General features: G+C 42.5%; 1 protein-coding gene across 1 annotated transcript in view; it reads right to left on the minus strand.

Moving 5' to 3' along the window:
* LOC137260842 (MAM and LDL-receptor class A domain-containing protein 2-like) overlaps positions 1–13373 on the minus strand; it is a 117465-nt gene that overhangs the window by 75407 nt on the left and 28685 nt on the right. The window contains exons 44-68 of the mRNA XM_067798401.1: positions 12971–13122; positions 12225–12429; positions 11678–11818; positions 10990–11243; positions 10488–10572; positions 10268–10348; positions 9915–10055; positions 9199–9461; positions 8823–8910; positions 8294–8461; positions 7453–7650; positions 6845–7003; positions 6590–6727; positions 6140–6399; positions 5704–5866; positions 5384–5518; positions 4743–5014; positions 4460–4547; positions 3750–3923; positions 3179–3444; positions 2684–2771; positions 1411–1554; positions 921–1084; positions 359–548; positions 87–167 (exon numbers count right to left, since the gene is read on the minus strand). Of these exons, the coding sequence (XP_067654502.1) occupies positions 87–167; positions 359–548; positions 921–1084; positions 1411–1554; positions 2684–2771; positions 3179–3444; positions 3750–3923; positions 4460–4547; positions 4743–5014; positions 5384–5518; positions 5704–5866; positions 6140–6399; positions 6590–6727; positions 6845–7003; positions 7453–7650; positions 8294–8461; positions 8823–8910; positions 9199–9461; positions 9915–10055; positions 10268–10348; positions 10488–10572; positions 10990–11243; positions 11678–11818; positions 12225–12429; positions 12971–13122 (4098 nt within the window). The remainder of the gene's footprint in view (positions 1–86; positions 168–358; positions 549–920; positions 1085–1410; positions 1555–2683; positions 2772–3178; positions 3445–3749; positions 3924–4459; positions 4548–4742; positions 5015–5383; positions 5519–5703; positions 5867–6139; positions 6400–6589; positions 6728–6844; positions 7004–7452; positions 7651–8293; positions 8462–8822; positions 8911–9198; positions 9462–9914; positions 10056–10267; positions 10349–10487; positions 10573–10989; positions 11244–11677; positions 11819–12224; positions 12430–12970; positions 13123–13373) is intronic.

Below are 13373 nucleotides of genomic sequence, written 5' to 3' on the forward strand. Positions count from 1 at the left end.
TTGATTACTTTGTAACCAGTTTACTTAATTATGATGTAATAATAATATGTTTATCATTCAAAAGCAGATTCAGATGTTGATGCTACCTGCGGTTGGTGGTGTTGGTGTAGACGACAACGTGGACAATGGAGCGACTGATGATCCTGTTGCTGCCAGTGCAGGCAAGACTAAAATATAAAAAGTAAGATTCACCAAAACAAAAAGCAAAGGATAGTAAGTGGGAGGTGGTTGGGCAAGGATCACGTGGAGCCCGGAACTGTTTCCTACAACCCAATAACCATATTTAAAAATCAAATTCGTACAAGCAACCAGTTCGTATCTTGAATCCGAATACACTTGTAAAAGAGGAAGTACGTACATGCACATTTCCCTGGTTTGAAGGTGATGTCGTCAAGGGTAATGTAGCCGTGGGCTCCTCCAAGACGTACTACAGAGAACACGACACTATACGTTTGGGTGCTGGTGAAGGAGGCTTGGCCGTTCTTCCATGCCGATGCACTAGTTCCTTGAGCCCCGTCCATGTACCAGATAGGAACTCGGGTTGAGTTCTGTAAATGGAAGATTGAGTGGGGTGGGTTTCACGTATCCTAAGCAAGCACACAGCGGGTGTACCAGCGATGGGTTCCATAAATTCCATTTGAGGATTTAGATCTTGTTCCCTGGCGAAACAAGCTAACATTTCAACCACAGGACTCAAGCGTTCTTCATGTGTGCTTGCTAATACAAGACAACGTTATTGTCGTCACAAGCCTCGTCGAACAATAATGAGCAGATAGAAACACGTGTGGTGTCTACACATACAAGACAGAGCCAAGAAAGTCAATGGAGAATCAAGAAATGAATGTATTCCAGCAGGCAGAATATTTCAATTACACGCATCCGCTTTAAGACAGTAGTGGCTAAACATGCGAGCTACCTACCTGCACTATGTACATAGTGATGGAACCGAATGAATTGCCTATCTGCATGAACCAGAAGTTGATGCATCGTCCGGTGTCGCCAGTAGGACTCATGGATTGAGACACAAAGTCAGCCGTGGACTTGGCGGCTACGCTGCTACCGTCGCCGATGTACATGTAGGACCCTGTGAAGGTCGATCATCCTCGTATTTGCCAATCAATGTAATCAGGCATTTAACAATCATTTGCCAACTTTTGACCCACCCCTTTACAAAGTAGATGGTCATATTACCTATTACAGTTCACGTAGACTGTGGTATCAAATTTTTAAGCCTAACGCAATGATTTCGTATGAAGGCAATTTGAGAACTGTTTAAAATATCAGTCACTGGTTGGTATGGTCCAGAAAGCTGTTGTACCAGTCAATTGTACAAGACATATTTATATTACATTGAATTTCTTACAGATTCATTGATGAATCATCTATACAAAATCCATCAAAACTACTCACCGTTTTTGGATGTGCCGAAGGTGTGGTCTCCTACTGTGGGGAGAGTGCCATACTTGGTATTTTGGCCTGTCAGTCTCACCCAATCAAACTGGTCAGTGCGAGAATTGGACCACCCGCAGGTGTTGCTTTCAAAGTTACAATCGCCTGTTCAAATAAATAGTACACGACTGTGTTATCATGTTTAGAACTGAATTCATTTTGCAACACAGAGTGAATGTAAATGTAGTACAATGAATCTGACAAACACAGGGCAATGCAGAACATATTCAGTGTAACTGCTATATTGTGTCCACTTTCAGTAACTCCATATGTGTTTTCTTGGATGGACTGTTACTTAGTGGTGAACATAATCGCCCATCATACCAGACTGCGAACTCTATATAAATTGTCGTTGATCCTTCATTTCCTCATGATACTGATCACTAGATTGTCAGGTCCAGGTTACAGAGTGAGGCTTAAACAACAATTACTCAATCATTTACTCTTTAAGAAAATGTATTTTCTATTGGGGTGTCTTCAGAGGAAGCAATGCCTGCTTGCCGATATGAACAAGATAAATACCAGGTGTCACAAAGACTTCAAATACACCATAATCGAAGGCATCATGACAGCTGACATTTCGCTTGTCACTTCTCCAGCACGCTATGTCACGCAAGCATTTTAACACAGCTGTATGTCACTAACATGAATGGCGAATGTTTGTTTGTGTATGTGTGTATCTGAGTGTGTGTCACGAGGATGAATGTTTTATGGATGATCATGTGTGTGTATGTGTGTTTATGTATTTATCTTGTTAGTGTGCGTGCGTACGCGCGCGCGCGTGTGTGTATGTGTGTGTGTGTGTGTGTGCCCTCTGCATACTGCATCTAGGTTCCATTAAGCTCCATTGTCATTGAGTTATCCCATGGTACTATGTCGCCTTCAGTTATTTGAGATGACCAATTTCTTGTCCTGTAAAGCTCCTGTATTTTTTCCCAATTGCGCAGATGGAGGCTCATGCTGTTGATCACTGGATTGTCACTGGTCAAGATTCGATTATCAACACACCACCGCCATAAAGCTGGTATACTGATGAGTCCGGCGTAAAACTAAACTCACTCACTCATTCCTTTAACCTTTAATAAGATTCCTAAACAAAACCATTTTCATATAATGTAACAATTTCTAAACTCAACAATAGCGGCGTTTATCGTCTTGTAGAAGCATAAACCGTTATATTTCAATGCCTGGCCTTCACATTACATTAATCAGATAATCAGCTGATGTTTCTTACCTGGTGTTGGGCAGGATTGGAGAAGTTTGACGTCATCGATGGCTGCATCGGAAGTGTAGCTTCTGCCAATACGACCTTCAAAAACAGCCTGAAAGTCATAAAATATGACCATTGTTAGTTAACGTGTATGAGTTCTCACATTATGCATGTGAGTTTTAGTTTTTCTCTTCAACCGGCAGAAAATGGGTACCATGTGGGAGACGTCATGTGATTATTAACCGCCCTCACACGGCAACTTGAGTTATCCGGGGTAATACTATTTCTGCGCTATACGCATGCTAGCGCTGTTCATGTTCACTATTTACACTGGTAATACTTAAAATCAGTCAAACACTAAATAAGGGACAAACAGCGTCATGGCTGAGCTGCTGTATGTTGTTAGATACATAACGTCATACAAATCAATGGTTTTCTAATCAGGAATATTGTGCAGTTACAAAATCTACGGTGCATTAAGCAGAAATATTGTATTCATGCAGATACAAGTCAACTCACGTGCATGGAGTTGTAATTCGGAAGTTGCACATATTCCTGTTTCCATGTGTTGCCTTGGTTACCAGAGAGGTGCCAGATTGGTGACCCAAGGATGACCCTGGAGGAGTTCTGGGCAGCGTACACTGACAGAGTTCCCATGCTGGCGCCATACATGTGGTACCAGAATGTGAGACATCGGCCATTTTGGGCCGAGAATACAGGACTCCACAGACGGGATGTGTCACCATAGCGACGAGGGGCGGAACTCTCGACGTACATGTAGGAACCTTGAGGAAAGAAACGTTCTTCAACTCCTCCGTCTCTTAAATTGCTTCTTATACATGCATATAAAAGTCACTAAATTTAGATACAACCTTAGTGATGAAAGGATGCTCATGTTGAGACACTTCCTTTGTTGAAAATGTGTTAATGTCAACATCAAAATAGTTCTCTTAAACTCTTATTTTGTGTATCGAAATGCTACTTGTGAAGAGACGTTTTCTATAGTGAAACGGCCTTATTGCCAATGACTGTGTATATGATTGAGAGGTATATGATGGAGAACTATCATTCCTTCCAATCGACTACTGACCTTGTCGTGTTCCGTAAGTGTGGTCACTGCTGGGTCCAGTTCCATAGGAAGATGTGCCCGAGGATCTTCTCGTCCAGTCAAAATTGTCCGTCTTGTCTTGGTAGTAGCTACATATACTGGGTGACTCGAAGCTACAGTCGATAGGCGAGGCGGGGATGCTCCCTTGTGTTGGGGCTAGAATGTATTAAAACAAACCAGAATGTGACTTGTGCACCATGAGGTTATCAATGTACTTGTGAATTAAATAAGTAAAATCCAAGGTAAACATTACTCATAGTATTTGCTTTGATGTTCTTCCGTATCTTGTCATAGAAGTACCGTTCGTCGACAATGGGACCAAGTCATAGATTCGTCATTTACCTATGTACTGCAAACAAAACCGGTGCAAAGATCTAGGATTGAATTGGTCTTCTTCGAACTATGTTTATCGGGTAGTCAGACTTTTATCGGGTAGTCAGACCTTTATCGGGTAGTCAGACTCCCTGATATGGTTGACTCATGTCGCCGTATCCCATTTGCATCGATCGGTGCTCATGATATTCGTCACTGGATCGTCTCGTCTAGATTCGATTATTTACAACAGAGCTGCAGTATTGCAGCGTTAAACGACAAACAAGAGACAAAACAGTTGTCTCATCTTGTGTTTTCATAACACCAATCGAACACCAAGTGTCTAAAGCAATGATGGAAGTATATGTAGATAGAATTACCTTGATTACAAGATCCAGGGGCAAGACTGACGTCGTCGATTGCAATGTCTCCCAAATAACTTGCACCTCGCAATCCTTCAAATACGATCTGGAAAGAAAATATTACTTCAGAATTTTCTGTCTCTATTACACATTTTGCCCATATGATCTATAGTTAGCACACGCTATTTAAAGAGGAAAGCTACTTTTGAAAATGATACTACATAGACAATACAGTTACAACCTTCATACACCAAAGGCAAGGTTTACAGTGAACATCATGAGATTCACGTCAAATTATTACATTAGTGACAGATGCGGTTGTGCTTCCCCCGGGTATCTGGACCGTCCCTTTCTTCCAGGCGTTGCCCTGAGTGTGCTGTTTAGTCCACACGGGGGTCCCGAGAGTTCCATTCTTGGAGAAGTACACGTTGAGCGCGTTGATGTGGGGGCCGTACATGTGGTAGAAGAAGACCAGACACATCTGGTAGTTACCGTTGATGGTTGGACTTATTAGACGGGCTTTCTGGCCAGGTAGTCGTGGTGATGATGTTTCGATGAACATGTAGTAGCCATCTGGAAAAGATGTAACGACGAACAGGTTATACAAGCAGGTTTGCACAGAAGTGTCCAAAGCATGAAGCTTGTTATTCCGGACTCTTGTCATTACATCCAGATAAACGATGTTTCACTTTAAGTGTGAATGTGTACTTATCTTGTTCTAACAGAAGGCCTTGACTCTCTTATCAACACATGTATCAAGGTTAACTGAGAATTGTTTTAGGTAAAACAGCAATCGTTTTTTGAAGGTTTGTGTTTTACGTCATTTTCGGATGAATATTAGACTTCCTCGTTTCATCTGTGTTCGAAATGTTGGACTTTGACATCTCCCGTGCCTTGAAGAAGAAACGACCGTTTTTCATATTCATGTAAATCAAGGCTTACTTTTGGATGTATGGTCGAAGCTTGGTCCTGTCCCATAGCTTGATGTGCTACCACGATGTCTGGTCCAGTCAAAGTTGTCACTTTTGTCTTGGGTCCAGCTGCAGGCATTGGTGTCGAAGTTGCAGTTGAAACCGGCTGCAATGGAAAGTGTTAGTGAGTAACGTATTTGTCTATCTGCACAAAGAATAACATTGAATCCTTTACTGTTTCAAACCTGTTTCTAACAAGCAATCGCTTTATCAGCAAGACCGTCAAGCTGACTCATACAGTCTCCATGTTTCTTTGAAATCTGTCCTGTTAAACATATCAACACATCGCACCTGGAGCAGTTCCAACGGCAACTGTGGATGTTGTGGGCGGTGCTGACGTTGTCGCTGCGGCCTTCGCCGGTGTCAAAGGGCAAGGATTCCGTGTCAAGAACGTGATGTCGTCGATGGCAATGTCGCCAGTGTAGCCGGAGCCGCGAATTCCCTCAAACAACACCTTTGGACAAAGACAAAATTTATGTTTACTTTTGAGCCATCCTGAGCACATTACATAATAACCCGAAGGCTTGACGTTCATCGTGACCACCAAGATACTGGATAGTATCGGCACCCGTGAAGAATCTCGGTTCATATTGGTCTTCAAAAATCCATACTTGTCGGGAAAGACAACTAACGGGGTCGGGTGGTCAGACATGATAATATAATAATGCTCTAGGCCTATTATAATACCAGTTTCCTTTTGAAAGGTTGTCATCTAGTGTACACGCACCTGGTAGCTGTTTCCTTGTTGAGGTATGGGCACAACACCCTGCTGCCATGTGCCCTGTTGTTGGTGAGACAGAGACCAGACCACGGTTGCATTCTGGTTCTGTGGTTGGACAAGGACGTTAAGAGTCCCGATGGTGGAGCCGAACATATGGTAGTAGAAGGACATACATTGGCCCGTGCTGGGCTGGAACATGGCGCTCTGAAGGAACGCCTTGTCTCCGGGACGTCTTGGGGCGGAGGTCTCAATGAACAGGTATTTACCTGTGGAACGTCGTGCAAGATTAAAAGTAACGAAGATCACGACAGAATTCACGTAGAATCAGTTTGATTTACGTGCTGGAAACTGGCTCTTTGAGGAGTAATGTTTTAGGGGAAATAACGAATGTGCGTAAATATGCATGAGAGACCAACCAAGAATAAGAATTTGACAACTTGAAAAGACAAGTGTTACCTTGACTGTTGCCTTTTGTGTGGTCACTGGACGGGCCTGTTGATGTGCTGGTGGTTGTACCACTTCCCACAACCCAGTCGAAGTCATCCGTCTTCATGTTACTCCAGCTGCACTTGTCGATTTCAAAGTCGCAGTCTCCTGAGGATAATAAAAATAACACTCTGGCAAAACTCAAAAGAAACATGTTTCTTATCAACAACGAAATAATTATCAATACACGTGAAGTCTTTAATTGTGGTCCAGTCTGTCACTTGCCTGGAGCCTGTCCACAGGTTCCTGCTTTCACAGATATGTCGTCAAGGGCGATGTCGCCGTTGTAGGAACTGCCTCTGACCGCCTCGAATACAGCGTTAAACGTTGGTTGGTTTGCTGTAATGGATACTTGACCTCGAATCCATCTGTTGCCTTGGTTACCTGTTCAATGGAAGATGAGCAGGTGAAGTTGAAAGTGAAATTCAAAGTTGTGACATAAGGTGATATTGTGAGTAAAAGAACAGTTTACCGTTGCAAAGAACAATCTCCATGCTCACACTTGCACACTGTCTTCATTGTAGCTGGGCTTATTCATCTCAAAGCTGTTGGAATTCATATAGTTGCAACTAGGAAGGATGACTGTCGGTTTGAAGGTTCATTTGAACATGTTTCACTTCAGTTTATAACTTGGCTTTCTGGTATTGTAAAAGGAGGACCCAAAAGTTGATCGTTGACATATAAGACTTTGGTGACACCCTAATTGATTTCAAACTAATGCCTCTAAGATTTTGACAAGGGACGCTACTCGTCATATATCAAAACGTTAAGTCACCAATACACCAAATTACAAAATATAACGCTATGACGTAACTGCATGAATCATAACTAACCTTGCTTTGTAAATACAGCATTGCCCAGATTGTTGTTGGACCTGAAGTAGACGCGGAAAATACCAGTGGAGGATCCGTACATATGGTAGTAGAATTCCAGACATTGGTTGGCACCACCCGGAGTGTATGGACCTGACACAAGCCGGGCGTTGTCCCCCATGACTCGGGGAGCAGAGGTCTCGATGAACATGTAATGACCTAAAACAAGTGGTATTGTCACGGCATGAGGATATGCCAGTAGTTGAACAGCCATAGATTAAATAATGTTTCTGTGACATTGTTGGAATGCTCACTGAACAACCTAGCCTCACCCTTGATATGTACGACCCGTGAAGGTCCCGGGGTAGAATAGGCCTTCAGCGACCCATACTTGCCATAAAAGGTGACTATGCGTGTCGTAAGAGGCGACTAACGGGATCAGGTGGTCAGGCTCGCTGACTTTGTTGAGACGTCATCGGGTCCCAATTACGCAGATCGATGATTATGCTGTTGGTCACTGGACTGACTGGTCCAGACACAATTATTTACAGACCGCCGATATATGTTTGGAATATTGCTGAGTAATGCGTAAAACTAAACTCACTCACTCACACACTCACCCTTGAGAGTACACGTGTTTCTTTCTTCTTTTCAATGTTTCTTTACAAGGTATGTATTGAAACGGTGTGTGAAATTCTCGAAATAGAAAACGGAACACTTGTACTTTCATATGTTCCCTTATTTGCTTCCATGTTTATATGTCGTGACAATGTACAATTGAATCGGATGTGGCCCAAATGACTAATGTTCACTAAATAGCCTGGCATCTTACTCTATACATATGATGCACACGCGTGCATACCTCTCGAAGTCCCATATGTGTGATCTGCAGATGGACCTGTGCCATATGAGGAGGTCGTTCCCGAGTTCCTGGTCCAGTCGAACTTGTCGGTTGTCTTGTCCTGAGTGTATGTACAGGAAGTCTCGAAGTCACAGTCAAGACCTGTTGATGTTCCTGGGCTGGGCGTTGCTGCAACAAATCACGAATTTGATAGTAAGGCGTACAATATGCCTGATATAATGGTCACTGGTTCACCACCCCTGAAGATACGGGTTACTGCTGACCTTCAGCAACCCTAGTTTGTCGTAAGATGCGTTTAAGGGGATCGGGTGGTCAGGTTCGCTGGCTTGGTTGACACTTGTCACCGTATCCCAGTTGACAGATACTCATACTGTTGAAACCGGGCTAGATTATTTACAGACCGCCGATGTTAGGCAGGGATGTTGCAGAGTGCGACGTAAAACTAAACTCACTCACTGATTTATTCACCTCCATCTTTCGTTATATCAGTTGTAACCTTGGATCTGGATATATCATGTTCCTACCATACCTTGGGAGCAGTCTCCATCGTTGATGTTGACGTCGTCGATGGCTATGTCGCCTCGGTAGCTTTGACCGACCACGCCCTCTATCACAGCCTGAAATATGATCACTGATCTCCACGCAAACAGAATTGACACGCATGAATATCACGGTGAAACAACCAAAGTGTACGTAAATGGTCGATATTGTATGGAGAGAAAACAGTTCATAACGACACAACAATTACTTAGAAAAATCAACGTATTATCAGTGGCTTGAACGATTCTATGAAATTTCACTACTCTATATCAGTGTTTCCTATTTGAAACCTGGGTGTGGAGTTTCTCAGCACTTCGCGAGAAGGTATTTTTTATGCTAAATAGCAATATCATGACCAAATTTACCTGGAACCGAACTTTGGTTGGAATATTTATTCTTGCTTGAATCCACTTGGGACCCTTGGTTCCTCTGAGTGTGAAGATGGGATTCCCCAGTGCTGGTGTAGTCTTGACGTAGACGTTCAGAGCGTTGACGTGATCGCCGTACATGTAGTACCACATGGTGAGACATTGTGTACCGGATCCGGGTGCAACCGAAGGGCTGATAATTCGAGCTTTATCGTTCAGCTTTCGTGGGTAGGAGGTCTCAATGAAGAGATAGTAACCCTCTGAAGTCATTAAATTAAAGAGCATAAACCTTTGATTGGAGCAGATGTACATTATAAGAGATCCTGCGAATGGATAAAAGTACTTTTCTAGGATGACTTGTACCCTACAAATATTCTCCTTTATGCACTGTTTGTGGATTATACGTGAAGAATGGCTTGGTGCACTGAGGTGAAATTATTGCGTATCTAAGGCATTCAAATGCATGGCTTTGGCTTGAGACCTCAAGGTTTAATACTGTGCATTAACGTTTTCACAGAGCATTTTACTCATCACCAGATTAAGTTCACATTGACCCTGGTTGATGGTCTTTTGATTCTAGGTTGCGGACTCTTGTTTGACAGACCGCTTTCAAGAATTAACATGAATTGTCATTAAATCTTTGATGTACTGTTGGCATGCTGACCAAACGTGCTTAACGTTTCAAGGATTTCACTTCAGACACGTTAACTTACGTCCGCTAGTGTGGTCACTCTGGGGTCCAGTCCCAACAGATGAAGTTGGTCCCTTGTTCCTTGACCAATCAAACGTGTCCGTTTTGTCCTGAGTCCAGCTACACAGCCCCGTATCAAAGTTGCAGAAGAAGGGGCCTGTCGCTGGAGAGGTAAAGGATGTTACATGTAAGATATGCTGTTCAATTTCTGACAGGGACAATCCATATTGTTCCTTCTGATTAATTAGTACATGCCGAATGAAACCAGTTCAGAAAGTGGCATGAACCTTTTGTTTTCATTTGTTTTTATCTCGTATATCTTATTTGGTCAAAACGGCATTAATCAGGAGTTGAATCGTGTACTTCTTAAAGTACCTGGTTGGGTAGGAACGGCTGTCGTCAAAGTCAGGGGAGCGATGGTGCCGTTGCCGTTTACGTTAGCTGCAGCTGGTACGACTGAAAACAAGGGTTTGGACATTTTATTAGTTTATTTTTAATGCATTTAATAATCGTATCATAGCAGTGTAGGATTATATTTAGTACACAACGAAAATCCCTACCGCTAACAAAATACTTGTTAATATAATTAACCTACCTCCACAGGTTGTCTGTGTTATCGAGATGTCATCTATGGCAATGTCTCCACGATATCCGCCACCACATACACCCTCAAAGTACACCTGTAATGTTGACAAAACGAAACAAATGATAAAATGTATATTAATGTTAAAATATCCAGTTGATATTTGTGTCGTGTAACGTCATGTTTGGTATTCCTAACGTTACGTTTGGCTTATGACTTCAGCGGCAGATCGGATAATGACTTACATAGAATCCAGTTATGTGTTCGTAAACAAGCTAGAGAAAGGTCACCTGGTGTTCGGGATTATCGTAATGTTTTGGGTGGAAATAAGTAAAATGTAAATGTTATTTTAAAGAGAATTGAAAAGACATCAAGCTTTTCCGTTTTACGCTTCTTGTAATATTATTAGTAACAATATCGACGGGAAGACGTGCAAATGTCTTAAGGGTTCTTAAGTATTGGTAGGGCCTGATGTTACATTTACAAGTTCTTTCAATACAAAGATCACATTTACTTTGTAAGATGTCGTCGATGCTATGGGTGCCTGGCCATTGAGCCACTTGTCGCCCTGGCTGCCGCTGAGGGACCACACCGTTGTGTTCACGTTGCCGACGATGACGTACACGTTGAGTGTGCCGATCTGACTTCCGCTCATGTGGTACCAGAAGCTGATGCAACGCTTTGTTGAGGCAGTGAATGTGGTACTGGACAACCAGGCTTTATCCCCAGATCTTCGAGGAGCTGATGACTCAATAAACGCATATTTGCCTAAGGAGAGAAAAGAACATTGAAGGTAAGTGACAAATATTTCAATTACATTACTACATTTCTAGTCATTAGATTATGAAGTGGTAAGTCGTTGACAGTGGATACTGAACACAATCAAATGAACTCCAGAGCACCTGTTTTCAAACTTATTAATAACTTTTATACCTTTATACCAAAGACCAATTATCATGAGTCATATTTGCCTGAACAAAACGATATGAAGAACAAATTAGTAAAACATCTAACATCCAGTGTTTCATAATATGACCTTGAATGGTTTGGTGAAACTCGAGATGTCCATTATTCTGTTGTACTCAAAGTGCGCAGGTAGCGTTTTAAGTTTACAGTCACTGATGAATGTTGGTTTTGCAGATGAAATAATATCTTCACACGGTACATTCTGCGGACATAGAAAGTCAAATCACTTGACCTACCGGCGCTGGTGGCGAGAGTATGGTCAGAGGATGGCCCAGTGTACAGACTTGACGTACTGCCAGAGTTGAGTGTCCAGTCAAAGTCATCCTGGCCCTGCAGGTTTGTCCACGAACAGTAGCCCTTCTCAAAGCTGCAGGATCCTAGGTTCGATAACAGAAGATCGTGAATTTGGTTGAAAGTAAATTTGATGAGTAAGTCAGTTCTATAACAGCCTGTCAGAATAACTTCGGGGAACAACAGAGTCCTATTTTATAACAGGCAAGTGGTTAAAATCACCATCAGATAATAACAGGTGACCAACAGCAACCTTCCCCAACAAGTGTTTGAATAAACAATAGTCGAAAAAGGGAAAAAAGGAATTGTAGCCGACCGAATTTTGGTAATATGTGGAAATAACACCACTCCGTCAAGAATGCATTTGAATGTTTCTGATAGTGGCAAATCAAAGGGACGTAACTCATGGCTGTCAATGGTCAATTCCTAAATTGCTACATGGCATGAGTGTCCAGAGCTAGGAAGAATTTATTTGTAGCATAGGCTTCTGACCTGGTAATGAACATGCGCCACTTGTGATGCTGACGTCATCAATGGCTATGTCTCCAAGGTAACTGACGCCTCGGACGCCTTCAAAAGCGAACTGGTAATTTCCAGTCAGGTCATTTGCTGAAAGAGTTGCTGAGCCCAGGGACCACTGATTCCCTTGGTTACCAGACTTTGTCCAGACAGTCGACAGATGGGAGTTTATCAACAGCTAAAACAAATGTTTGTTTTCAATGAAAATCATTCCTATATGGAACCCATTGAAACTGGTTTTGTTAGTTTGTGGTTTAATGCCGCACTCATCAACATTTCAGCTATATCGCAACATAATCGAGTTCTAGACAATCAAGTGATCAACACTATGAGCGTCGATCTACGCAGCATGAATTCAGTGATATGTGTTAAAAGAAATCCATCCAATCCGCTTTTATCACAAGACCCGGAATTTCACGGGTCGGTTCAGGGTGTTGTGACTCGAGTAAATTAAACAATTCATAACAAATAGCACACATTATTTTTTAACTTCAAGGAAATAAACTTTGTCTTGAGGAAAACTGTTCTGAATATAAACGTTGAGTATAAAGAATGATTGTGACGTGGTGTTATGATTGTGGTATGTACACTTGCAGGTATTAATATTGAGGTACAGTGCGCATGGCAGTGATATAAGGCTGTGATATTGACGTTTTCACAGCTATTGTAATTGGCTATCGATATGATTGCTCCCTATACGTGATCTTGTCTGGACCCACCTTGACGTTGAGGGTGCCGATGTGGCTGCCGTACATGTGGTAATAGAAGTTGAGACACAGGTCAGCCTTGGAGGGTGGGTATGTAGGAGACACGAGACGTGCCGTGTCTCCTTGAACACGCGGAGCCGACGTCTCAATGTACATGTAGTGACCTGCAACACCAAACACATCGGTGGTTACTGGGGAGTAACAGGGGCAAGACACTATTGCTTGTTTCTGGGGAGTAACAAGAGGAAGGCAGTATTGTTTGTTACTGGGGGTAACATCAGTGAGACGCCATTGTTGGTTACGCCGTGTAACAGGAGCAAGACGCCATTGTTGGTTACTGAGGAGTGGGAACCATGGATGACATCATCCTTGGTTATTAGGCAATAGGTACTACAGGAACAAGAAAATATTTCGT

The sequence above is a fragment of the Haliotis asinina genome, chromosome 14, assembly GCF_037392515.1.
Source record: "Haliotis asinina isolate JCU_RB_2024 chromosome 14, JCU_Hal_asi_v2, whole genome shotgun sequence".
NCBI classification, from domain to species: domain Eukaryota; kingdom Metazoa; phylum Mollusca; class Gastropoda; order Lepetellida; family Haliotidae; genus Haliotis; species Haliotis asinina.